This window comes from Salarias fasciatus, chromosome 4 (genome assembly GCF_902148845.1).
Source record: "Salarias fasciatus chromosome 4, fSalaFa1.1, whole genome shotgun sequence".
Classification (NCBI taxonomy): Eukaryota; Metazoa; Chordata; class Actinopteri; order Blenniiformes; family Blenniidae; genus Salarias; species Salarias fasciatus.
The window spans coordinates 26,438,435-26,464,997 of record NC_043748.1 but is presented as its reverse complement, the minus strand read 5'-3'; the positions used below and the strand labels follow the sequence as shown (position 1 = coordinate 26,464,997).

The 26,563-nt window shown below is 51.0% G+C and overlaps 2 protein-coding genes across 2 annotated transcripts; both read left to right on the top strand.

Annotated features, from left to right (window-relative positions):
* Positions 1-88: 88 nt before the first annotated feature.
* On the top strand, positions 89-7,496 carry slc16a3a (solute carrier family 16 member 3a). Its single transcript, XM_030088639.1, has 5 exons — positions 89-325; positions 4,755-4,898; positions 6,136-6,722; positions 6,794-6,974; positions 7,109-7,496. The coding sequence occupies exons 1-5, from the start codon at positions 103-105 to the stop codon at positions 7,486-7,488; spliced, it is 1,515 nt and encodes a 504-aa protein (XP_029944499.1). The 5' UTR covers positions 89-102; the 3' UTR covers positions 7,489-7,496.
* A 3,351-nt stretch (positions 7,497-10,847) lies between these two features.
* On the top strand, positions 10,848-26,296 carry dus1l (dihydrouridine synthase 1-like (S. cerevisiae)). Its single transcript, XM_030089445.1, is given in 19 exon segments — positions 10,848-10,920; positions 16,109-16,369; positions 18,150-18,162; positions 21,404-21,490; positions 21,626-21,640; positions 21,643-21,675; positions 21,770-21,888; positions 22,068-22,150; positions 22,242-22,320; positions 22,322-22,346; positions 22,421-22,470; positions 22,472-22,569; positions 23,090-23,186; positions 23,251-23,348; positions 23,422-23,518; positions 23,520-23,592; positions 23,663-23,700; positions 23,899-23,974; positions 25,662-26,296. Coding segments are annotated over 18 exon segments (1,416 nt in total). The 5' UTR covers positions 10,848-10,920; positions 16,109-16,123; the 3' UTR covers positions 25,751-26,296.
* The last annotated feature ends 267 nt before the right edge of the window (positions 26,297-26,563 follow it).

Genomic DNA, 26,563 nt, shown 5'->3' with positions numbered 1-26,563 from the left:
TGAAGTCGTATCGGATGCATTTGTGGAGAAACTCAGGTTGTTGTTAAGAAAATGTTTGTTTATTGTTTGTCTGCCTGTAATAGGAAACTGCCCTAAAGCATCATGGGAGGAGTGGCCCTGGATGTTGGTGGAGAGGGGGTGAAAGCCCCAGACGGAGGGTGGGGCTGGGCGGTGCTGGCCGGCTGCTTCGTCATCACCGGCTTCTCCTACGCCTTCCCCAAGGCGGTGAGCGTCTTCTTCAAGGAGCTGATCAGGGAGTTCGGAGTGGGCTACAGCGACACGGCCTGGATCTCCTCCATCCTGCTGGCCATGCTGTACGGCTCCGGTAAGCTGCACTCTCTCCACACTGTGCCTCCATTTCTGCTCTTTATTGAAGTCCACATAAATGATTCGTCTTGTATGCCACTGTCATTCTATTAATTTGATATTTTTATTACTTTTCCCTTATCAAAATGTATGGTTCCAAAGCCAGTGAGGTGCATTGCCTCCTACTCAGGCATTGCACAGAGTGAGGTCTGGGATACCAACAGGCCCCAGCTGGTGGCCACACAGATACCTGCACCTTCTCCAAGGACAGGAACTCATTTGACTGATGTCTCAGTCTGCTTCTGGTCCAGTTCTGACCTTTGACAGTACGATCTGGACAGTAAGATGGACTCTGACCTGCTGGCGGAGCCCTCGCTGCACGGGGCATTGCCTCTGCCGTGGAAATTGTTTTGTTCTTGAAATTAAGAATTTCTGAGAAATCAACAAGTTTCTGAAAGTGTTGATTTAAGACTCTTTAAAGTGCCTTGCAGGGAAATGCTAAGTCTTCTCCCCAGTTGGGCTTCAGACCAGATACTTAAACGACCAGCTGATAACAACGGCGCCATCTAGTCTGACCAAAGCAGAACACACACTCCTGCAAGGACGGAGGGGAGAATGAGGGAACCAGAGAGAGAGAGGGATAATGATACAGCTGGAAATGAAACATTAGAATAAAATGCAATGTGTATAGGAAAATCCTATTTTCCTCAACGAGCAGAGGCTGGACTCCACCAGATTCAGGGTGCTGCAGAGCATGATGGGTACAGGATGCAGTTACCCTGGACCGCCCCTCTGCCTCGGCGGCCAGTAGCCGGTAGTCCTCCCCGGTTCTGGAGTCTCTGCCAGTCTGATGGCTGCCGGCAAGCTATGACCGAGTGCGAGCGCCTCACCTCACCGCATCTCGTCACTGTGCTTTCGTAGGGTCATTGGTGGATATCCACCTGTCAGCAGGGGTGATTAACAGACAGACAACAGTCCAAAAGATGGCGGTTCATTTCTAACAGAAAATACTCCCAAAAGAAAACCAGCCACCCGTTCCTCGAGCACTGCTCATAACAGATTTAACAGAAAACTGAAGAACTGTAACGACCGGGTAGGTCCCTACGTGTTTCACCCAGCAGGGGTGAATAAAGGTTTTTCCTGTGCGTCATTTTAATAAGCCAAACTGGGATCATGGTGGTTATGTAATCTGTGCTCACGCTTTGTGTCAGGGGAAAATTGGATAAAGTCATTCTCTGGACATTTGTACCCGGTGCAGTATCCTATATCAGGGGAGAGAGGGGAGTGACGTCTCACGCCGTCCTGAGGAGCTCACCTGCCGACGGAGCGAAGCCGGGGAGTGTTTGCCAGAGAATCTGCGCCAAAGGGAATAGAACTTTGTGGGATTGCAGCCACTGGATTATACAGTTATTCTTCTACAGAGCTACCGGGCTGGAGAGGAGACACGGAGACCAGAGGACTGGGGTTTGATCGGGCCGGGAGCAATCGCCTGCCAGCGGCCCACTCAGCCGGTCTCCTGTGGGGACATGCGCCTCGTACTTTGGAAAACTTTGTGGGGAAAAACTCGGACAGTGGGGAGCATTTTACATTTGTTGTCTTGCTTACTGCATTGTGCAGCGTTTTCTTGTCACGGTGCGAGGTGGAAGCACCCACGCCCAGGCAGCCAGGTGATCCAAAAACAACTTTATTGCAGAACATGTGGATCACAGGGACGAGCAGGGTAGAGCTGGTGCAGGCAAGGAACTGACCCACAAGGAGCCGACCAGGCACACCAGGAGAGCCAGACCTGAACGGGGGAGGACACAGGTGCCACACATTAGGGCGGTAAGGAGGCAGAAGAACATGAGGGCAGGTGACTTGACAAGAGAACATGAGGGCAGACAAACACAAAACAGGGCCAGAGCGCCCCCACATGGCCGCAGGGGCACAGGGCACGACGTGTCTGCTGCTCTGTAACAGCTGGCCTTTCACTTCCAAAGTGATATTGCCACTTCGCTTAAAGAGGTCAAGGGCGGATAGACACCTATCAGCAGGGGTGATTGACAGGCAGATCAGAAATAAGATTGTGACAAAACACGGTATTTCTTCTAATATGAACCCACCAACAGAAAACAAGCAACTCCACACTCGAGAGCTCCTTATAAACTTAACAGAAAACGATTCCAAGGAATGAGATCTTCACCTGGTGGGGAATCCCCAAGTACCTGGTGTCGTATCGTGGACCCCAGTTTACAAGTCACCTATGGCACAGGTGTGCGAGACCTGGAGTGTGACAGAGCGACTCTGTAGAACACCTCTACAGAGCGACATCATCTTGTCATACGTCATCAGAGAAGGCCTCCACGGAGCGTGTAACGGCATGTAACGGCATCAGCAGCTCCAGCGTTACTGTCCATATGAAGCAGATGCTTATCAGGGTCTGCACCTCCTGCTGCTTCTCATCTTCATTGAGGACAGACCAGAGGGACTCAGTGCTACTCCATGTCCTAACACAAGTGTGTGTGTGTGTGTGTGTAATGCATTGGTTTTATATAGCGCTTTTCTGGACACTCAAAGATGCTTTACATTGCATTCTTCATTCTCTCCATACTGGGTGGTGGTAAGCTGCTGCTGTAGCCACAGCTGCCCTGGGGCAGACTGACGGAAGCGAGGCTGCCAGTCTGCACCAACGGCCCCTCCCACCACCAACCATTCACTCTCACAACTTTCATACTAGGCAAAGTGTCTTGCCCAAGGACACAACGAGTTTTATGCCTGCGGGAGCGGGGATCAAACCGCTAACCTTCCGGTTATAAGACGACCTGCTCTACCAACTGAGCTACTGTCGCCCCGCAATTACTATTGCAACAACACATCATCAGCAGGGTAAAACTAACCTGTCTCACGACGGTCTAATCCCAGCTCGCGTTCCCTGTTAGTGGAGAACAATCCGACGCTTGGTGGATTCTGCTACACAATGACAGGAAGAGCCGACATCCAAGGATCAAAAAGCGACGTCGCTATGAACGCTGGGCCGCCACAAGCCGGTTCTCCCTGTGGGAACTTTTCTGACACCTCCTGTTTAAAACCCAAAAAGTCAGAAGGATGGTGAGGCCCCGCTTCCACGGTCTGTACAGTACTCATACTGAAAATCAAGGTCAAGCCAGCTTTTGCCCTTCTGCTCTACTGGAGGTTTCTGTCCTCCCTGAGCTCGCTTTAGGACACCTGCGTTACCGTTTGACAGGTGTACCGCCCCAGTCAAACTCCCCACCCCCCACTGTCCCGGAGCACGTGTGTGTGTGTGTGTGTGTGTGTGTGTGTGTGTGTGTGTGTGTGTGTGTGTGTGTGTGTGTGTGCTTGTACAGCTATAGTTGTGAGGACCTTTTGTGAGGACACTGGGTTTTTAACCTTACAAGTGAGGACATTTTTACCGGTCCTCACTTTTCGACAGACCTTTTTTGGCCTTTTTGAGGGTTCAGACTTGATTTTTGGTTTTGGGTTACAATTGGGTTTATGTTAGGTTCAGGGTATGGGTTAGGGTTAGGATTTAACTTTTGATGGTTAGGTTAGGGGAATTTTCTTGATGATACCCAGCTCGATGATGATGGGGTGTCAAAGGCAATGCCCTGGCCGGCGCGGATTACAGTCAGGTCGGCACCAATCCAAGTCGGCCCTGGCCAACTCGGCACCGCCTCCAGGATACAGTCAAGTCGGCATCAAAGCCAAGTCGGCCTCAGAGAGAGAGGGAGAAGTGTTTCTGTTGGTTCGTTTTCTGTTGGCTTCTCCTGGTTTTGCGTTTGGTGGCCCCAGGGTCTTCTTCCGGTTGCTTCTGGTAGTGGAGGTCTTGTCTTCTGGCTCCCTCTGTGGGTCGTCTTCGTTCCTGTCATTTCTTACCATTGCGGTCCCTCTGGTGGTCCCTGTCGGTGCTGCAGAATCCCCCGTTGGTCCTTCTCATGTTGTGGTGGCTGGTTGTTTTGTTTTTCTTCTGTCCGGGCTTTTACTCTACTGGAGGGAGAGGGCGAGTGTTGAAGAGAGAGAGAGAGGGGAGAGAGAGAGGGAGAGAGAGAGAGAGAGAGAGAGAGAGAGAGAGAGAGAGAGAGAGGGAGAGAGAAAAAGAGAGAAAGAGAGTAGTGGAGTTCTGGGTTAGGGTTAGGGGCTAGGAAATGCATTATGTCAATGAGTGTCCTCACAGCTATAGCTGCACAAATGTGTGTGTGTGTGTGTGTGTGTGTGTGTGTGTGTGTGTGTGTGTGTGTGTGTCTGTGTGTCTGTGTGTCTGTGTGTGTGTGTGTCTGTGTCTGTGTCTGTGTCTGTGTCTGTGTGTATGTGTGTGACATGATACGATAGAGTTTGAGACTGAATATCATTTTTGCGTCCTCAGTGTTGTCCTCAGATGGAGTGTGTTCCGTCCCACTGATACAGCAGAGGGGAAGTGCCCTGACCTCTGACCTGTCTGATTGGCCCTGCAGGTCCTCTGTGCAGCGTGCTGGTGAATCGCTTCGGCTGCCGTCCGGTCATGATGGTGGGTGGCCTGTTTGCCTCCCTGGGAATGATCCTGGCCTCCTTCGCCACCAGCGTCCTCCATATCTACCTCACCACCGGGGTCATTACAGGTCACCACGTTTTCTCCTCCACTTCGATGAAAGGCTTTGGTCTGAGTGAACACACACACACCTGGTCACACCCACCGGGCATGACGCTCACATTCTACTCTACTCCTGTCAGTGTATGTTTATCAGATCAAGGCTTCGGTGACTCAGACTGTAGTTCATCAAACACAGATGCTGGAAATGGGACTGATCGAATGTCATCACATTTAAAGCTCGTGTCCGGAGTTTTGAAAGAGAGAGGGTTTTTTAATCCACCGTCTCAGGCTCCGCCCTCCCTCTGCTTTCATGAGCGACCAAGCCACGCCCCTTTAATTGTGCACACTATTATCTGTGGGGTGAAAATGAGAGCCTCTGAGTCCTGCAGCATCCTCCATGTTGAGCTGTTTACGGTGGATGTTCAGCAGACAGTGGATATATCTGCTGCAGAGCTAACTCTCCTCTGCTGGGCGAGCGGCCGTGCTCTCTGGCTGCTCCACACTTTGATTGACAACACGAGAATGAGGAAGCTCGAAGTCTATTGGCTGACGCTGACCGGCGCTTTTTCGGATAACATGGGGGTCTATGAGACGAAGGCGGAGCTCATAAATACATTTTTATATTGCTTTATGCTAATATTATATTGTAGTATCGAACCAGACTGACACATTTAAGCTCTGTTGAAAAATGATTCATACGTTGGAAACGAAGGGAAACTCCGGACACCAGCTTTAAGTTTGGCTGTTAAAGATGCACTGCCCTGCTTTAGCAGGCCTTCCTGATTTGAAGACAGGTGAGTCGGTTCTTCAAGCCGTCTGCTGACTTAGTGCACATCAGCCCTCATGCTGATTTGAAGCAGCCCATGTCTTCCTAGCACCGAGTAACGAAGTACAGCCAGCACGTTCATGAAATACTCTGAGGTCTGAGTGAGACGCGATAACAGCAGTAAAGTTACAGTAAATACCTCGTACCATAACCCGGGAACCTCCATAACAATCCTCTGGTTGAGGTTTTACCTCCTTCATGTCAGACTGAGCTGTTTGAGTGGTCTGTCCTACAGGTTGTCACTGTGAAGAGAGAAGGGTTGAACAGAGTCAATATAACACGCTGAGACTGCTTCCAGTGACGTTGCTCTGTCAGTGGAAACGGACGCTGTTTGTGCTGGGTGGATTTGGATGAGTTGTTTATTCAGTTAATTGAGTATAATCTGATAAATCTGAGGTTGTAAGATGAAGAAATGGTTCCCTGGTTCCCTGTGCTGCAGGTCTGGGCCTGGCGCTGAACTTCCAGCCGTCTCTAATAATGCTGAACCGGTACTTCAGTGAGAAGCGTCCCCTGGCTAACGGCCTGTCGGCGGCCGGCAGCCCCGTGGCCCTGTGCTGCCTGTCCCCTCTGGGCCAGCTCCTGCAGTACCAGTACGGGTGGAGGGGGGGCTTCCTCATCTTGGGGGGTCTTCTGCTCAACTGCTGTGTGTGTGCAGCCCTCATGAAGCCTCTGGCGGCACCCAGGTCCCCCAACCCCAAACCCCAGGAGGACCAGAAGAGGCCCAAAGCCAAACTGTTGGACTTCTCGGTGTTCAGAGACTGTGGCTTCCTCATCTACACGGTGGCGGCGTCCATCATGGTCCTGGGTCTTTTCGTGCCGCCAGTGTTCGTGGTGAGTTACGCCAAAGAGCTGGGAAACGAGGACACCAAGTCCGCTCTGCTGCTCACCATCCTGGGCTTCATCGACATCTTCGCCCGCCCTCTGTGCGGCGTGATCGCCGGGCTGCAGTGGGTCCGCCCCCGCTGCGTCTACCTCTTCAGCTTCGCCATGATCTTCAACGGGACCACTGACCTGATCGGCTCACAGGTACCCAAACACCGGCGCCACCCAGGAGTAGCTGCCCAGCGGACATCTTCACAGATTCTCCTGTTTTCCAGGCGAACGACTACTCCAGCCTGGTGGTCTTCTGCATCTTCTTCGGCATCTCATACGGCATGGTGGGCGCTCTGCAGTTCGAGGTCCTGATGGCCATAGTCGGTACCGAGAAGTTCTCCAGTGCCATCGGACTGGTCCTGCTCATGGAAGCCATCGCTGTGCTGGTGGGACCGCCTGGTGCAGGTAGTACTCAGGGGATGGAGGGATGGAGGGATGGAGGGATGGAGGGATGGAGGACGAATAGATAGATGGATGATGAGTCTATCCTTGTGTGCTCCTCTCACTCTTCTCCTCTGTCATCTCTCCTTTCTTCTCAGGCCGCCTGCTGGACGCCACCAAGAACTACATGTTTGTGTTCCTGCTGGCGGGAGTGGAGGTGGTTCTGTCTGCTGTGGTTCTCGCCACCTGCAACTTCCTGTGCATCAAGAAGGATCCTGCAGACAAGCTGGAGAGCATCGCCGTGACGGACGACACCAAGGTGGAGGCTGGCAGCAGGTCCGAGGAGCTGAATACTGACCGCGAGCAGGGGGAGGAGCCAGGGGAAGTCCAGGACCTGGACCAGGACCAGGACCAGGACCAGGACCAAGACACGGCGAAGCCTCAGAGTTTGACCGTGGACTCACAGGATGTGGAAAGATTCCTGAAAGAACCACAGCAGAGCGACGACATGGCCAACAGTCCAGAAACCAGCCTGTGAACTCATTAGCTCAGCTCCGACGTCTCCTGCGCTTGTCCTCTGGTCCTCTGTGAAACCTACGTCCTGCTGTCCCTCACACTCTCTAAGTGTCACTGCCATATAAATCACAAATAGCAATATTTGTGTGCTAAAGACGGCGTGCTGAAGACAGTGTAGAGCTAGCTAGCTAGCTAAGCACTGCCTCGTAGCAGCCAAACTGGTCTGTCAGCTGAAAACCGGCCCGATGGTCCTGAACCCTCTAACGAAGCCTTATGTCTGTATTCCAGGACTGCTTCAGTCCCATTACAGCCTGCACTTCATCAAACTCTACCTGAAAATAGATCTGGGATGTATTTTGCCAGTGTGAGCCACCCCTTCACAGTAGAGGTGTCATAGTGTCTCTGGGCCGTCCTGGCAGTCGTCTCACACACGGTGGGACTGAAAGCAGAGACGTTTCAGAGCGTTCTCACACAGACGGCTCAGTCCCCCTCCACACTTTAAACTGTTGATTGTATTACCTGTTTGGACCTTTGATTAGATGTGTTATTACTTTTACTTTGAAAGAACAAGAGGCGTCCTGCTGTGTGTCCCGAGGACTGTGAGCTACTCAGACGTCAGTGGACGTGTCCCCGGCGGTCCAGGTCCGCCGGTCAGTGTTAAAGCGCTGCTAACAGCTGCTTCCTGCTTGCAGTGTTGGTGTCCTGCTGCTTTGAGGGTGTTGTTGCTGGTTGTTGCTGGTTGTTGCTGGTTGTTGCTGTTGCTTGTTGATTAGAGCCAGAGGCTACGTGTTGCTGCCGTCCCCTGTGTGTCTCTCGACCAGCAGAAGCTGTGATCCCTGGGCATTATGAAGACGTGGACTCCCTCGGTGCATGGAAACACAGCTTGTCTCTGCTCTCTCAGGCTTTTGTCACATTGTGAATTCTGACTTCATGGCGACGCTGCATTTGTCCGATCGGTGTGTGGTTTGTCCGTTTTGATGGGGTGTATTTGTGCTGATAGTGCGCTGAGAGTTACACAGGAAGTCAAGGGGACCCCAGCTGTACCCATGAGCATTGCCTACATGTTTGATATTGTCTGTTCTGTCTGTCAGTATTTCTGTAAAACAGATTAATAAAAGAAATTATTGTTTCATAAGATGGCTTATTGTTGTAGTGATGTGATGACTGCCGTTGCATGTTGGGATATGACAGGAATTACATGAAAAGATCAAGTTGTGGTTTCACCATCTTAAGAACCCAATCCTCTCGAGAGGTTCCGCCTGCAGCAGGAGATCTGAGCAGGTTCACAGGCTGATGAAGACTCACCAGGCGGCGAGGCACATGTCCAGATGGAAGCAGAGTCTCCAGACGGCCTCGTTCACCGTGTGGATCTGCTGCCAGAGGAAACCCTCCGACTCCGACCAGCAGCTCTGTCACGCAGCATCTCTCACTCTGTCTTCTCTTTGCTGCAGTTTTCATCTGGATGCTGGAAGGACCTAACCTTGCCGGAAAGCTGAATTCTCGCGGTATTTGTTCACACACCAGGAGAATCCATCTTGCACCGCTCGGGCTCATGCGCTCGGGCTCGGATTTTTTTCGGTTGGACCAATCAAGCGTCGTTTAGGGCGGGACGTGAAGCTTTGACGAAAGCAGGAAGCAACGGACTGCTAATGATATTAGCATGGCTAAAAACAGCAATTAAATCTGTTTTGGATGAATCCTCTATTGTGTCTTTGAAAAACGATCAGCAAGAGTTTTTTTCTTTGCAGTGATTGGCTGAAACCAAACATGGTCAGGCGGGCGCACTGTGTCCTTCCATCCAATGAACGCAAAGAGTCTGCAGCAAGTCCCTCCTTCCCCGAACGGATTCGCCGGGTGAAATCCCAGATTGACGTGTGAGGCAATTCGTTGCTGCTCATGAATATGGCTTTTGCCAGGTTAGGAAAGACCTTTAAAAGAATGTCTGCTCCCAGACACAGAAGAGTGAATCAGATCCTCAACCTGAGACACCAAAACCAATCAGCTGACTCTTCAAATGTTGAAAATATTTATATTTATCATCATCTTTGGTGAGAGGAGCAGCTGAGGAGGCTCAGCACCTCTTTAGGACGCCTCCTGGACGCCTCCCTGAGGAGGAGTTCTGGGCATGTCTTACCGGCAGGAGACCCCGGGGAAGACTGAGGACACATTGGAGGGACTATGTCTCTCTGGCCTGGGAACGCCTTGGGATCCTCCAGGAAGAGCTGGAGGAAGAGCCTGGGGACAGGAAGTCTGAGCATTTCTGCTGAGACTTCTGCCCCCAAGACCTGGCCTTGGATAAGCGGTGGAAGATGGATGGATGGATGGATGGATGGATGCCTGGATGGATGGATGGATGAATGGATCATCTTTGGTCCTGAGCTCACAAAGTGACTGACAATGAGCAGTGTGAGACTCTGGAGGAGGAAGCAGGACAGAAGAGGCAGACGTTCACAGCCTCTCCACACTCAGGACTTCATTTCATCGAGCACCAAATGTTCTCTCTGTCATTCACTGCCATCTGCTCATCTGGTCCCATTTCTGTCACATTTTATAGACGATGAAATAAACATGATGTCAATGAACAAATGCTCTTTTAACAAAGACAGTAAAGTGTGACAGAGGAGAGGAAATCCTTTCACCAACATTCATGTTAAAATGTACCACATTTGGAGAACAATTTGTTCTATAATTTCTGCTGTCTGATGTTGTAGGTTGACCAATATCACACACACAAGAGGTTTTGAAGACTGGCTGAAAAATATCAACGGAACATGGAAATAGAGGCCTGAGTAATCCTTTCAAAACATTTCTTGTAATTTTTGGAATCAGATGAGGGTTTTTCTCACTTGTAGTGGACTGCAGGGTGCTGTAGTGGCCCTTGACTCATTTCAACATGGCTTTGGATCCAAGTGTGTGTGTGTGTGTGTGTGTGTGTGTGTGTGTGTGTGTGTGTGTGTGTGTGTGTGTGTGTGTGTGTGTGTGTGAGAGAGAGAGAGAGAGAGAGAGAGAGAAAGAGAGAGAGAGAAAAAGAGAGAGAGAGAGAGAGAGAGAGAGGAGAGAGAGAGAGAGAGAGAGACAGAGAGAGAGAGAGAACTTTGAACAATGAAAACGTTTCATGGATTTATTTATTTATGCATTTGATAATACGCCAGTCTGCATGTCTGCCTGTTAAAGAACATAATACAGAGTATTTCAGGATGAAATCAGGCATTTTTAACGTGTGAATATTCGGGGAGTTGGACAGATGGACAGACTCCTTCGTCACTGGAGATACAGGTCCTGAGGAGGCGCGTGGAGGACCCATCCAAGATGGCGGCCGTGCTGATACGTCCACCTCTCCTGCAGAGGGCGCGCGAGCGCAGCGCCTGACTGTTCCTGTCGGTGTTTCCGGGACAAAGAAGAGATGCTACAACGTGCGGCGAGCTAGCAGGACTGCAGATTCCCGCTCTTCCAGGTGAATAAACGTCTCCGTCCGTCCACCACACGCGCCGTGCCGGTACCGGAGGGCTCCGTGCGGGGCTCGGAGCACTTTGACCGCCCCGCCGTCGCGTCTGTGTGTAACGTGGTGCTCAGAGCGCGGCTCGCTGCTTCAGTAGCAGGCACGGTCCTCAGTGGGACTGGGCAGCGAGGACCGCTGGTGTTCTCATGCTGGAGCGAGGAGGACCTGCGGTCACGCCGATCCCCAGGAGGCGCGAGGCCAGGTCAGGCAGGGAGGACTGCTGAGTCACTTCTCGGGAAGTTGTGGGATGAGTCTCTGGAAGTTGGTCTGAAGTCGCCCAGACAGAACAGTCGGCAGCCCTCACAGCTGGAGCGTGACCTTTCACCTCTGTCTCAGCGTCTCAGGACAGGCTGTGATCAGCCAGGGGAAGGAATCGTTCTAACCGGAGACTCGTGATCAGGGATGTTCAACCTGCGGCTCCGGGGCCCCATGTGGCTCTCCAGTCCCTCTGTGTGGCTCACGAAGCCTTCACCACGTCGTACGTGCAGACACGTCTAACTTGTTTCTGAATTGTTACATGATTCGTCAGTCATTGTTCAAAAGGGATTCAGAAAAGGTTCAAGTAAAAATGGCAGAACACCAAGAAAATGAGAAAAAAAAATGAGAGAACAGCCTGAGAAACCTGAAATATCTACAATTTCTAACATAAGAAAATTAAATGTGGCAGAAAAAAGCATAGAAAACTATTTAGAAAGAGGTAAAATAGATAAAATGGCTTTCATTTCAGAACTGTCAACAAAAAGGTTGAAAAGATCAAAACTGTTAAAGTCAGGTACAAAGACAGGTTCAGTGTAATAAAACGTTCACTATTCTGAACTGTAGTTAAACTCCACGAATGCATCATAAGATAGAGTTTTTGTTTGTTAAAAAAAACCAAGAATAAAGCTTTCTGAGCTGCTTTCACCTCATTTTAAAAGTTAGAAGTTCTTTATGGCTCCAGAACTGGACTAGAGGGAAAGTCACTGAACTGGTTCTTTTGGTCTTGAAGGTTGCAGAACCCTGGTCATGGTTCTTCCCTGACACAGACTCTTTCCTGTTTGAGAGAGGAGCGCAGACCCGTGCCTTCCACTGTGCTTGTTAGAATCAGCTGGGTGTGCAGTAGTGCCGGTGTGGCCTGTGGTGTCCCACAGCGATGCGCGGATTGCGGTTGCACCCGCGGATAGCCGTGGATGACGTGGCGAAAAACTTAAGATTTTAATTACATTCGGGCGGGTTGCGGTTGAAGCACACTGTAACAAATTTTCCCATTAAATTACAGTAAACTACTGGCAGCTGGAGTTGCCAGCTTTAAACTGTTAAAATGCAGTACACCTACTGTGATCTACAACAACAGTTTATTACCGTAAAATATTACAGTACTGTGCTGTACAGAGATTAAACATTACAGTATTATACTGTCAGTTCTTGGTTGCTATAATTACTGTTATTTTCAGTTCAGTATTCTCCATAAATGACTTATACTGTAAAACTACTGTATGTTAAATACTGCAGAATGTTATCTTTGAAGTGAAAAATAAAACCTCTAAAGTAATATTACTAATAAATGAAAAGAGCTACAAACAGAAATAGCCTATACAAGAGATGGCCTTTCAACATTGACATTTATTAAAGCTGAACATTTTCAGTTCACATCCATAAACTCCACAAGCATCACTACTTGACTGTCTTATGTTTTTTTGGAACTATGATATGGGAGTTGGATAACATTGCATTTATTAAACTGTATTGTCCAACTGGGTCAAAATTGATCGGGTTTGGTTTGACTGCAAAACAGAATACAACTCAATTCAACTGCCCGACACTTTACTGTTTAAATGTTCCTTCTTCCTTCTTCCCTTCACGCAAAGATAACATTTGGGTGAAAGTCACAGCATCAATTGCATAGCAGCTAATTAAACTAGGTAAAAGCGAACTTCATTACACTTTTCAAGACAATAAAACTGAACATTTTAAACAGGTTTTCAACAACTGTAAGTCCAAAAATGAACCTGGGCATCTGAGACAGTTTGGACTGAGCTCTACAACTAAATGAAGCCCCACTCTAAAGACGAATTAAGTCCATTAAATTTTTTAGGAGAGTGGCCACATGTGGATTCAGCGTTGTTGCCTTCTTGTGGACCAACTTCCCCGTCCTCTGACACCACCTTTCCCTGGCTGGTCTTTCCCTCCCCTTTCGGGATTGATCCCAATGAGGCGCCTAAAATGAAAGAGTAGAGAAAATATATAAGATGTTAGGTGTGGAAACTAAAAACCGTTTAATGTGGATCCCTATCACATTAATTTCAAAAGAAGTAAGATGTATTTGTATGATGATCACCTCTGTCTCAAAATTATGAGAAGATGATTTTTTTTTTTTTTTTAAATTTCCATGAGGCTTTGCTTTGACCATCAAAGCACACACACTGAGCAGTATCTCTCGTTCCAGCTTGTTGGGGTGTTTCCATGGCGGCCGGTCTCTTGTAGATCCCGTACCGCTGCTGTACACCAGCTTGTCTGACTCCGCCTCCACCCAGCAGTAGGTTCCATTTTGAAAAGCTGCCACACTGCGCCCCAGCTCCGTTGTCAGCTGCATTCGCGTCTCCGAGTCACCCCGAACGCAACACTGGCTGTGGCAGCTTCTGGAAGCTCCGGAGGGGCAAAAACCCTTCTCCTCCTTAGCAGTCAAGATGCAGGGCAGCAGTGAACCCGCAGAACAAACCTGTGCTGCAGGTGCGTCTCCTCAACAAGCAGCTTTACACTAATTTATTGGATTAGATTTATTTATCGGATCGATAAAAATGACATAATTTTTCATTCATTTCTTCATTCATTTTTTCATTATTTGGCGCCACTCTGACATCTCTACGACAAGTGGTCTCGGACAAGATAATTTTTCGTGAGGAGTCATTTTTTGCCAAATTTTACTCTGAAAGGGAAGTACCGGACTTCCTGTTGGATTTAGGTAAAAAATATCAGATCATTATTTTTAGATCTCGAGGAGACAAACGCGTGAGCGTTGGTTTGATCTTTCTCACGACATTCCTAATGGTTTCTCCGGCTATTTTACTGTTTCTAGGTGGCGCTAGAGAACCGATTGGGTTAGGGATTAATTTTTCACTTTATAAAATTTTCACCAGTCGGGATCTGCCTGCCAAATTTGGTGAGTTTTCGTGCATGTTTAAGGGGTCAAATTTGCCGTCAAACAGGGGGTCACGATAATACTAAGAAACGGACGAAGAACAATAGAGGCCTTGCCCTCAGGCAAGGTGGCCTCGCCTGAGGGCTCGGTCCCTAAAAAAAACTCTCCGACAGTCGACATGGCAGCATTAGCAGCGTTAGCAGCGTTAGCAGCGTTAGCACCGCGGCACCACGCTCCCCCTGGCCAAACTTTTTCTCTGCAGGTAAACACTGATCTGCTGCAGACTGGAGCCACAAAAACGTTGAAATGTTCAACAATCCATGATTCACTGCAGATGCAGCAGGAGCAGCTTCTTCCACAGCCTGGATTCCACCGGGCACACTCTGCTCTGAAGGAAATGATGCAGCAGTGCCACATCGGTCCTTTTCTTGAGGGACAGCTTTAGCTGCCCCACATGTCCCTGATCAAAAATTGCGTCATTTTATACAACGGATCAAAAATCGGCTTTATTAAAAGAAAATACGGCCGATGGCGGATGGAGAAAAATGTCCAAATATCGGCCCGATATTATCGGTCGACCTCTAGTTCAGAGTTGAAACGTCTCCACCATTTCTTTAAACCCGTCGTCGGCAGCCATGCTCTGAGGCCTCTGTCTTTCGCCATCATGCTGAGGATAGCTTGGGTGTAGATGACGGCTTGTTGTGACTACACATGCTGTTGTACAAATGACATCCATGGCACCTCTGCTTCTCTGAGACTGCGTACATGTATGAAAGGAAAATGTCCAAGCTACTTTGTTACATATCTCTAAGCTAGGTATTGTAGTTATTACACATAGTATTCCTCCCCAGACCAGATCAGCAACATCCTAAGTGAATTGTTTACGTTCATGTTTCGTGTTTCTTAGCCCAGACTACTGGTTACCGCATGCGTGGAAAGCTGAAGCTTAGCTAAGCTAAGCTAGCTTACCGAGGCGACTCTGCGTCCGTCTCCAGCAGGCCGACGTGCTTTCTCCGCCCGTGTCTTTCATGGAGGTGGTGCTCCCATGCCAGGCCAAGTCGGCCTTGCAATGTTTGCAAGTGACTGTTTGCTTTGTTGAGCGTGAATCGTGCATCCTTCTGCCGCTGTTGTGAGCAGTAAGTGACGTTCGCGAGTGTGCATGCTCACCTCTCAAAGTAGCGTACAGCAAGCAAGCGGGCTCATCTCCTCCTAAATAAGTGAATGTAAGCTACAATTCATGCACCAAAACACCCACGATTTGTTGCCGACGAATCGATTTGATTGATTAGTTGTTGCAGCCCTAGTGTCCACATAACAAGAGCCGTCTGCCAGCACATAAAAACACTCCATTGTGACGAGCCAGGGCTGCTCGCTGCTGCTGAGCATCTGGCAAAGGGTTTCTGTGTTTTCTGACGATGGTTTATATTTCATAAAGTGGTAGTTCCCGATGTGACAGTATCCTGCAGCGGTCCTGAGGCTCACTGAGGCCCACCGGGCTGCCGGCCCGGATGGAGCATTGTGGGAACACAGTCCTCTTCAGCTAAAGCTAGGTTTACAGCTGCACGACTTTTTGCCACAATGTTGTCGTGGCAAGGCGAGCCAATCTGGAGTCACGAACCGGCAGGCTCCCGCACTGTTCACGACCAATTCACGTACTGTTCATGAATAGTTCATGAATAGTTCACAAATGGCCGCCCGTCAGTGTCACGGACTGGCACGATGCATTCACGCATAGTTTGCGCATAGTTTATGTGCTTCCCGCATCGGCATGACGTGGTTGTGCAATTCAGCTTGGGCTGTTCGTGAACTACTGGTTGCATCCTCCCAGTCGCGATATTTTGTCGTGCCCAAAATTTTGAACATTTCAAAATTCTCGTCCTGACATGGCACGCAGTCTCGACGGGTTTACGCACACTTCACGCCACTTTATGAGTAGTTTGCGACTCGATTCGTGCCAATGCGTGCCGCAGAATCGTTCAAGAGTGAACCTGGCTGAACCCATCTGTTCTGCCCCTCATGGAGAAGACCCGGCCGGCGGAGATGGCCAAGCTTCAAGGCTTCGAGTTCTGGAAGCAGACCCTGAAGGAGGCGCGCTACGTGGTGGCTCCCATGGTGGACCAGAGCGAGCTGGCCTGGCGCCTGCTGAGCCGCCGCCACGGCGCCCAGCTCTGCTACACCCCCATGCTGCACGCCCAGGTCTTCGTCCGCGACGCCAACTACCGCAGGGAGAACCTGTACAACGAGGTGTGCCAGGAGGACCGGCCGCTCATCACTCAGGCAGGTGGAGCCGGACCGTCCTCGGGGCCAGACCGTCCTCCCCAGGCCCCTGGAACCTGGGGGGGGGCCCTGGAGCCTGGGGAGGGGGGGGGCGGCAGACCTTAGTTTATTGATGAGGCCCAGCTTGATTTCCATTCATTCCCTGATCATCCTGATCACTTTCTACATCATCCGCAACACACACACACACACACACACACTGATCTTTCTCATTCTCTCTTCTTCTCATTGGATCCTCGGTTCCTCTCTGATCCTCAGACTTCACCTACAGTTTCAGCTCAGCTCTGCACTGAATTCTCTGTTTACCATCTGAAATTCATGAGCAAGGTCCTCTAGCCCCGCCCACTGAGAGACTTCCTCCAGCCCCGCCCCACCGAGAGAGACTTCCTCTAGCCCTGCCACTGAGAGAGACTTCCTCTAGCCCCGCCCACTGAGAGACTTCCTCTAGCCCCGCCCACTGAGAGACTTCCTCTAGCCCCGCCCACTGAGAGACTTCCTCCAGCCCCGCCCACTGAGAGACTTCCTCTAGCCCCGCCCACTGAGAGACTTCCTCTAGCCCCGCCCACCGAGAGAGACTTCCTCTAGCCCGCCCACTGAGAGAGACTTCCTCTAGCCCTGCCCACTGAGAGAGACTTCCTCTAGCCCCGCCCACTGAGAGAGACTTCCTCTAGCCCCGCCCACTGAGAGACTTCCTCTAGCCCCGCCCACTGAGAGAGACTTCCTCTAGCCCTGCCCACTGAGAGAGACTTCCTCTAGCCCCGCCCACTGAGAGAGACTTCCTCTAGCCCCGCCCACTGAGAGACTTCCTCTAGCCCCGCCCACTGAGAAGACTTCCTCTAGCCCCGCCCCACCGGGAGAGACTTCCTCTAGCCCCGCCCACTGGAGAGACTTCCTCTAGCCCCGCCCACTGAGAGACTTCCTCTAGCCCCGCCCACCGGGAGAGACTTCCTCTAGCCCCGCCCACTGAGAGACTTCCTCTAGCCCCGCCCACCGGGAGAGACTTCCTCTAGCCCCGCCCACTGAGAGACTTCCTCTAGCCCCGCCCACTGAGAGACTTCCTCTAGCCCCGCCCACTGAGAGACTTCCTCTAGCCCCGCCCACTGAGAGACTTCCTCCAGGTTGTAGGCAGTAGGGTATTATTGATGGTCGCTGGCCTCTGTCACTTCCTGGATGGCCTTGGCCTCGTCCCGATAGAAAGCCTGTCAAGTTGCACTGTGCAGTGGAATGTTGCTCAGGTGCAAGCTGTACGGTGGCCGACAGGTGCAAACGCGCTGCAAACACAGAAAACACTTGCAAGAGAAAAAAACACTTGCAAGGAAAAAAAAAGCGCTGCAAGAGAAAAAACCGCTGCAAACACAATAAACACTTGTAAGAGAAAATGCTGCAAATTCAATCCACAACGGAAGTGCTCCAGGTCACTACAAGAAGAAGAAGAAGAAAAAAGTACAGAAGCCCTACAAGGACATGGTCAAATACTTTTTTTAAAATTTCCTCTGCTTTGCCGTGATAACGAGTTAATTCCAGTGGTTTATCGAGAAGTCGACTTATTTTTTTCCACGTTTGTCTCGACCAAACGACAAGACGGTGAACCGGAATCCCAGGCCTTTGACCAGACAGGACGCTCCGCCGCCACGGACCACAGACAGAGGTGAGTTCAGCCTGTTAGTGAGCTTTTTGTTTCTAATAACTTATATGCTGCACGCAAATCAAACAGCTGTCTGTCCAGCATCTGCACAGTGGAACTGAGATATTCAGCCTCCTGATGCAGGACCTGTGTGTTTTTCTAGAGTCTGACCCAGACTGTGTCTGTTCTGGAGCAGCTCAGAGAACTGCAACAACCTCGCCAGATTCACCAGGTCAGCTTCTCCACGCTGCTTCATGCAGACAGACGTGTGACTCGAGAGAAAAATAGTCGAGCAGTGAGTTAAAAGCGGACGGCAACAAAATCAAGACAGCAAGCAGACTGCTGGAGAAACCTGTTGCAGGAGTTCTCATCAGTGTAAAACCGTCAGTGGGGACGTGGTTGATAAGGGTCTCATTCAGTTCTGCTTTGTTCATTTTCCCCCAATACTTAGTGAAATATAAATATAGTGAAAGACAAACAAAAGATATCATGAGAACAGCTCAAAACACAAACACCCCATTCACACCTGGTAGACCTGACTCATATGCAACATACATGTACACACACACACACACACACACCACACACACACACACACAAAACCAAGTGGCATGCACAGAACACTGATAATGGCAGGAAGAAAATAGTAGTAGTTTTGAATGTCATGTCCAGTTCTGCTTTGTTAATGTCATAAAGGTGTCATGTAATTGCATTCACTCACTCACTCACTCACTCACACGCTCACTATCTCACTTTCATTTACTCACACATTCACTTCTACTGACCGATGTCTTGTGTCTTTATTCCACAGAAGGAGCTGGACGTCGTGATGACAGTGTGGAACACCGGGGTCCAGCCAGGCGCTGAAAGATACGATCCCTTCATGGAAAACCTTTCCTCTGTATCATGAACCAGAACTGTACCGAGCTCGGGACTCCGTCCAGCCAGTGGACAGAGGGGACATGGTCCTAAAGAGGACATCTGTCTTTGGAAACCTGACTTTGTCTGTGCTCCAGGTCTCCAGCTCTGCCTTGTGGTCCTGAACAAAGTGAATGTTGAGGCAGGTCATGATGCTGCTGGTCACCAGGCTGTCCAGACAGCCGAGGTCCTGCTGAGAGCAGCTGTCAGTCAGACTGACCCCCACCTACCAACACTGTTACCACACAGCCAATGTTAAAAACTAGCCTACCGCTTTGAGCACACTTCCATTTCCAGTGTTTATACACCCCTGTTTTCTGATTTTTTTCTTTTCTTTTCAGTGTTAGTTTGTATGAAAGGTATCATGGATGCACTGAAACTAATAATGTGTTCAGTTTTAATGTGGATGTTTTGGATGTCCTCTAAGTCCAACTATGCTTCACAAATATCCACAGTTTCTTAAGAAAAACTCCATTGTATGTGTTTAACTTACACTGCTGGGCTCAGCTGAGGCGTTCTTTAATACTGAAGTAACACTGGAGATCCATGTGTGCTTGTTTATTTTGAAAGGTCAAACCATCATCAGGTCATGTTAAATCATTTATTTTTATAGGACAGTCTCAAAAAATGCCTGAATGTTTATCATGTTTGTAGATATTTTGATTTTCACATCAAAGCAACCAAGATGTCGACATGTAGCCTGATAAAGCTTGATGTCAGCTGGTTGATCTGAATCTTACACCTGTGTGACGAACAAATGGTTAACTTCAAACCTAAAACCAGGCATTTCAGTTATGGTGCAGCCAAATCTGCACCACGGCCACATTTCAGTTAAGATCTATAAAATCTGTGTGAAGTGAATCTCTTGTTTTGACTGATTTGTTGAGTCAGTCAGTTTTTATGAAGAGTATCTCTTTATAAAGATAAAACTGTCCAGAAAAGACTGTTTCATTGTTCTGATATGCATTTATACCCTCAAATGGAGGCTGAATGGACTCAAACATTTGTGACAGTGTCCTCATGCATGACACTCATGTGGGCTCAGGAGCAGCTGTGATTCATAAAATCATAGATAGGAACCAAAATAATTAGACTGGAAGACAAAAAACTGGCTTGAATTTGAAAACCGTTTAATACAAAAATAGAATCTTTGTTGACAATGATATTCTGCAATAAAATTATTCAGGATCTGACAAGATTTTGTCTTGAAATAAAACTGCATGAAACTGAGCAAGAGCAGAAAGTGAAGCCGGCCTCCACAGGGCTCCAGGAGGAGGAAGAGACTCTGACAGGGCTTCCTCGTCCTTCATCCCACCAGCAGCTCGGTCCACCTGCCAGTAAAAACAAAAACTGAAGTTACTAAGAAAAAAACAAATATAATCAGGAAGCCTTCTGGGCTGCATTACTTGTCATCAGCAGGATAACGGCTGTAAAGCTGGAACACAGCAGAACCTTCCTGCACTCAGCGTCCAGGGCAATACGGTTTTTTTTTCCCAATTCAGGAAAAACTTAAATTTCACTCTGTTCATTTCAAGTCCCAATTTCTAATTTACTGTTCCATAATTGATTCATTTTAATTTCATTTTGTGAAAAAACACAAAACTGCTTCACTATGAATTCAGACAAAACATTAGTAATGTATTCTATTTTATTTGGATGTTTGAGACTTCCAGATACATCTCAAGTTTATCAAGCAGGTTACAGCCACCTTGCTCTTGTAACTCAACATTACCTGTGACTGATGATTCTGTCAACGTCGACTCATTTGAAACGACTTTTTTCTGTAATGAACATACGGCTATAGCCAAAGTGGCTGTTCTGCTGTCTGTATATAACTGAAAAAACACCAAAACAGTACGGTTGTCAGGATGGGAAGCAGGGAAACAGCAGTTTTTGATTATTACATGAGTTCAGAAAGCTGACCTGGTGAATCTGGCGAGGTTGTTGCAGTTCTCTGAGCTGCTCCAGAACAGACACAGTCTGGGTCAGACTCTAGAAAACACACAGGTCCTGCATCAGGAGGCTGAATATCTCAGTTCCACTGTGCAGATGCTGGACAGACAGCTGTTTGATTTGCGTGCAGCATATAAGTTATTCAGAAACAAAAAGCTCATTAAACAGGCTGAACTCTACTGTCTGTGGTCCGTGGCGGCGGAGCGTCCTGTCTGGTGAAAGACTGGGACTCCCGGTTCACCGTATTGTCGTTTAGTCGAGACAACGTGGAAAATAAGTCGACTTCTCGATAAACCACTGGAATTAACTCATTATCACGGCAAAGCGGAGGAAATTTTAAAAAAGTATTTGACCATGTCCTTGTAGGGCTTCCGTACTTTTTTCTTCTTCTTCTTCTTGTAGCGACCTGGAGCACTTCCGTTGTGGATTGAATTTGCAGCATTTTTCTCTTGCAGGTGTTTTCTGTGTTTGCGGCGCGTTTGCACCTGTCGGCCACCGTAAAACTGTGTTCGATTCCCTGTGGTTCAGTTCTGTGCAACGATCCGGAGGTGTCCTGAAGGCGGCGCTTCTGGCCCAGGACTACTGCGACGCCATCGACCTCAACCTGGGATGTCCTCAGATGATTGCAAAGAGAGGTGGGTCAGGAGCTCGGGGGGGCTCTGGGGACTCGGGGGGCCTCAGGGGACTCGGGGGGCCTCAGGGGACTCGGGGGCTCCTCCGGGGCCCGAGGCTCTGCCGCGGCTCTCAGACGCTGCCTTGTGTTTGTTCAGGACACTACGGAGTCTTCTGCAGGACGAGTGGGAGCTGCTGGAGAACATGAGTAAGACGGGGAACCGGGACAGGAGCGTGGACCCGGGTCCTGACAGGACTCCGGTGCTCCCCTCATCATGTGGTCACGCCCCTCTTCCTGTCAGTCAGGTTAGCCCACCAGAAGCTCTCCGTGCCCATCACATGCAAGATCCGCCGTCTTCAGGACCTGGAGAAGACGGTGCGCTACGCCCAGATGCTGGAGAGAGCCGGGTGCCAAGGTACTGTGTGTGTGTGTGTGTGTGTGTGTGTGTGTGTGTGTGTGTGTGTGGTGTGTGTGTGTGTGTGTGTGTGTGTGTGTGTGTGTGTGTGGTGTGTGTGTGTGTGTGTTGTGTGTGTGTGTGTGTGTGTGTGTGGTGTGAGAGACACGGTAGCTCCACCCCCCTGCTGTCTTCTCCCCTGCAGCTGCTGACGGTTCACGGCAGGACTAAGGACCAGAAGGGGGCGCTGACGGGCCTGGCGAGCTGGGAGCACATCCGGGCGGTCCGGTGAGCAGCTCCAACCGTCCTCCGGGCTCCGCCCTCCTCGCCGCAGGCAGACTGAGTGTGTGTGTGTGTGTGTGTGTGTGTGTGAGGACAGGAAGGCCGTCAACATCCCCGTGTTCGCCAACGGGAACATCCAGCATCTGAGCGACGTGGAGCGCTGTATCCAGGAGACGGGGGGTCCAAGGCGTCATGAGCGCAGGTACGACGCCCCCCCCCCCCCCCCCCCCCCCCCTTCCGGCCCCGCCCCCGCTCAGTGTGTGTTCTGCCCCCCAGAGGGGAACCTGCACAACCCGGCGCTGTTCGAGGGCCGCAGCCCGCCGGTTGTGGGAGGTGGCGGAGGAGTACCTGGACGTTGGTGAAGCAGCACCCCCCCTGCACGCTGTCTACGTACGAGCCCACCTCTTCAAGCTCTGGCACCACACGTAGGTCCGCCCTCCGCCCGGGCCGGGTTCCTCTGCTGGGTCTAGTTCAGGGGACCGTGGGGACTGTGGACAGCTGTGACCAGGACCAGGTCGAGCACTGCAGCCTCTCTGCTTCCATGGAGCAGAGTCCTCTGTCGCCGTGGCAACAGGCCAGCACTCCCCAGCTCTGAGAGGCCTGTAACGTCTGGACCCCAGGACCCCAGATCCAACACCCCAACCTCGGAACCCAGACCCCTGACCCCTGACACCAGAACTAGGACACAGCACCCCAGACCACAGACCCCGGAACCCAGACCCCAGAACCCACACCTCACACCCCAGACTCCCTGACGCCCGGGCCCTGGCCCCTGACCCCTGACCCCTGACCCCAGACTGTTGAGCTGAAGTGGGTCCCTGTTGCCGTCCGGACAGTGAGACTCAGAATCAGGGTGCAGGGGTCTCTGGTTCAGAGTTCAGCTCTGAGCTGCAGGGTCTTCAGCAGAGCCAGACCTGGAAACATGCGGAGCTGTTTGTGTCTCAGGCTGCAGATCCATCAGGACCTCCGGGACGACCTGGCCAAGGTGAAGACCCTGGACGCTCTGGCGGACGTCAGCAAGCAGCGCGGGCTGCGCTGTCAGGTACTCACTGTTCCACCGCCAGGCCGGGTTCTGGTCCAGGACTGCAGCTGCTCTGTGTCCCCAGGAGGAAATAACCAGCAGGAAGGAGCGTGGGGAGCAGGAGGAGGGCGAGGGGGGGCTGCCCCTCCCCCACTGGATCTGCCAGCCCTACGTCAGACCGCCGTGAGTCCCGCCTGCCGCTCCAGCTGTCACCACAGAGCCAGCCGCTGACCGCTGTCCCCACAGGCCCAAGGAGCCCGTCCCCAACGGGGGGCCCGGGGGGGCCGGGGGGGGCCGAGGACAGGAAGGCCTCCTGTCAGAAGAGGCTGCTGGAGGACTCGGACCGGACGGGAGGACACGCTGTCCAAGAACAAACAGAAGAAGATGTCCCGAAACCCCAACAAGAACTTCTGTCCTGAGCACAAGCGTGAGTGTCAGCCGCCCGGGGTCAAAGGTCGAAGCCACGGAGTCTGACCTGCCTGCCTCTCACTCCACAGCCAAGTACATCAAATGTGAGCAGTGCGGGAACCCAAAGGTAGGCGTCCTCCGAGACCTGAGCTGCTCCGGGTCCCGGTCCGGTCCGGTCCGGTCCGGTCCGGTCTGGTCCGGTCCGGTCTGGTCCGGTCCGGTCCGGTCTGGTCCGGTACGGTCCGGTCCGGTCGGTCTGGTCCGGTCCGGTCCTGGTCTGGTCCTGGTCCTGGTCTGCTGAACCTCCTCACTCTGTCCCCTGCAGGGAAACAGGGTGTGTGTCAGCCTGTGTCGAGGCTGCTGCAAGAAGAAGGCCTTCAAGGAGGTGGCCGACTGTCCCAGTGAGCGCACACACACACACACACACACACACACACACACACACACACACACACACACACACACACACACACACACTCCTCGTCCTCTGCTTGTGTGACCCTTGCTATTTATTTTACTCTGCCTTGTGCTCCTTTTGGCGGTGGAAAGCGCTCTTTAGAAATAAAATTTGATCGATTGATTGATCGATTGATTGATTGATTGATCGATTGCTTGGACCCCACACATCAAAGAGGAGCCAGTTTGACCCCGAGCACAGCAGGAGGGCAAAGTTCAGTAAAACTCCATCATTCAACCAGCTGACCTCAGATTGACCTTTACTCTGAAGAGGCACTGGAGGGACGGAGGAGAGCGGTCCACTGCAGGGTCAGTGAGGGAGGCGGCCATCTTGGATGAGGACCCCTGTCCTCCTCAAGCACATTAAGTGGCCGTTTCCTCCTGATGGCCAGTGGAATACAGCTGTTCACATCTGGGACTCCGGCAGAGCGTCAAGGCTTCCAGTGAGATCAGAGGAAGGCTTGAGTCCCAGTGAAGAGCGACTGCTGCGACGCATTGGTCACATGCTGCTCAGGAAGCATTTGAATCTCACTGCTGATGAATATATTTAGTTTCTCAGGAGGAGATTCACACATTCTTTCTTCAAACCCTCCGTGATGTTTGTTTTCAGACTCAATCCGTAACATAAAAGCACTTTTTAAATGATCTGGCCTGTAGTGTCTGTTAGAATGTCTGTTAGAATGACCTTTACCTTTTCTCACTGTCACTGTGTGGCTCTGTACTGGAGCAGTTTAAACATCTGGAACCTCACCGTCAAACAGAATATTTCCAATGAGGAAACGTTCAGCTTGAAGCAGCACGGCTCAGAAGCTTCTGTTGAAAAACTGTTCCATCCCATTCAGGACTAGGGCTGGGTACCGATGGATATTTTTCAGGTACAAGTACTTTTTCGATACCTCACGTACGCTACCGGTTCCTGAACGGTACTGTTTCGGTTCCTGCCTTCATGGCGCACAGACGACGCCGTGACTGCATTTACACTTCCTGCCACTAGGTGTGCTGTTTGCATGTTCCACCTTATTTGACACAGACACCACAGAGGAAGAAGGGCTCTCTGCATGCTGTTAGAAAGAGTGTGAGCGGTAAGACGTGGTCACATGTTCAACGATGTGATGCACCGTTTATTCAGTAAAAGAGAAGAACTGAACCATCGCATGTTTATGGACCACAGCCGCTTTAAGAACCGACACTGAGACCCGTACGCTCGGCTTCATGTTCGGTACCGGAATATACCCAAGTTTTTCGGTCGGTACCATTGAGGTACCGTTAAACGGTACCCAGCCCTAGTCAGTACATTTAAAAAGTGGAATGAAAACCTGCTGATGTTTTCTGACCAGCTTCAGCCGTGGGAGCAGCTCTGAAGGCTCTGAAGGCTCTGAAGGCTCTGAAGGCTCTGAAGGCTCGAACATTTTGTTTTTTTCTTCTAATCCAGGACTGAGGCTTTGTGAGAAGTGTCACTGAAAATCACTGAAAGTCAGTCAAAGTCCAGCGAGACGCTTCCAGCAGGCGGGACGCTAATCACACTCCCAACTCTCTCTGTGTGTGTGTGGTGTGGTGTGTGTGTGTGTGTGTGTGTCTGTGTCTGTGTCTGTGTCTGTGTGTGTGTGTGTTGTGTGTCTGTGTGTGTACCAGGCCACGGGTTGAAGTTCAGAACCAAAGCGGAGAAGAAGCGTCGAGCCGAGGAGGAGGAGCAAACCACAGAGCCCCGGCTGCCGCTCTGAGCGCCGCCGGTCTCCATGCTGGGGTCATGTGACCAGCCGTCGGGGCAGCTGGGGTCATGTGACCGGCCGTCAGGGCAGCTGGGTCACGTGACGCCGTGATGGAGACCCCTGCTCAGGGCTGAAACATGGACCTCCGGGACGACGAGTTACTGAGGCTCAGACCTGGTCGGAGCCGAGAGCCGCTCTGCAGAGTCCAGTCTGCTACCTGAAGACTCAGACTGGAACGATCCATGAAGTTCCTTTTTTCTGTGGCGTTTGGCAGTAATGACAGAGAAGCGGAGCGGAGCAGGAGCCCCCAGGCTGTAGCGGTCTGGGACCTGCAGTCCTTGCTGCTCGGCCCCGGTCCTCCGGTGCGGCTCGTCCAGGTCTCTCAGCACGCCCTGATTGCAATGAGGAGCGGTGACCAGCAGCATGAAGACGGGGTGGGACTGACCGCTGAGTGGAGCAGAGAGCCGGCTGAAGCAGCAGGACCGGGGCGGACAGCCCTGACTCGGTCTTCAGCAGGACTCAGACTCAGACGGTCGGGTTCAGGTCTGCCGAAATAAAACCTTCCACTTCTTCAGTCTGGTGTCTTTTTAACCCCTTCAGCTGCCGAGTTCCTCCTGATGTATGGAGCAAACACACAGGCTGGGGTCCCTCTGGGGGGACGGGGTCCCTCTGGGGGGACGGGGTCCCTCTGGGGGGACGGGGTCCCTCTGGGGGGACGGGGTCCCTCTTGGGGGACGGGGTCCCTCTGGGGGGACGGGGTCCCTCTAAAACAGGTCTGCAGCCTGTATGGCCAAAGGAGCCGTTTTCACAGTAGAGCAGTTTCAG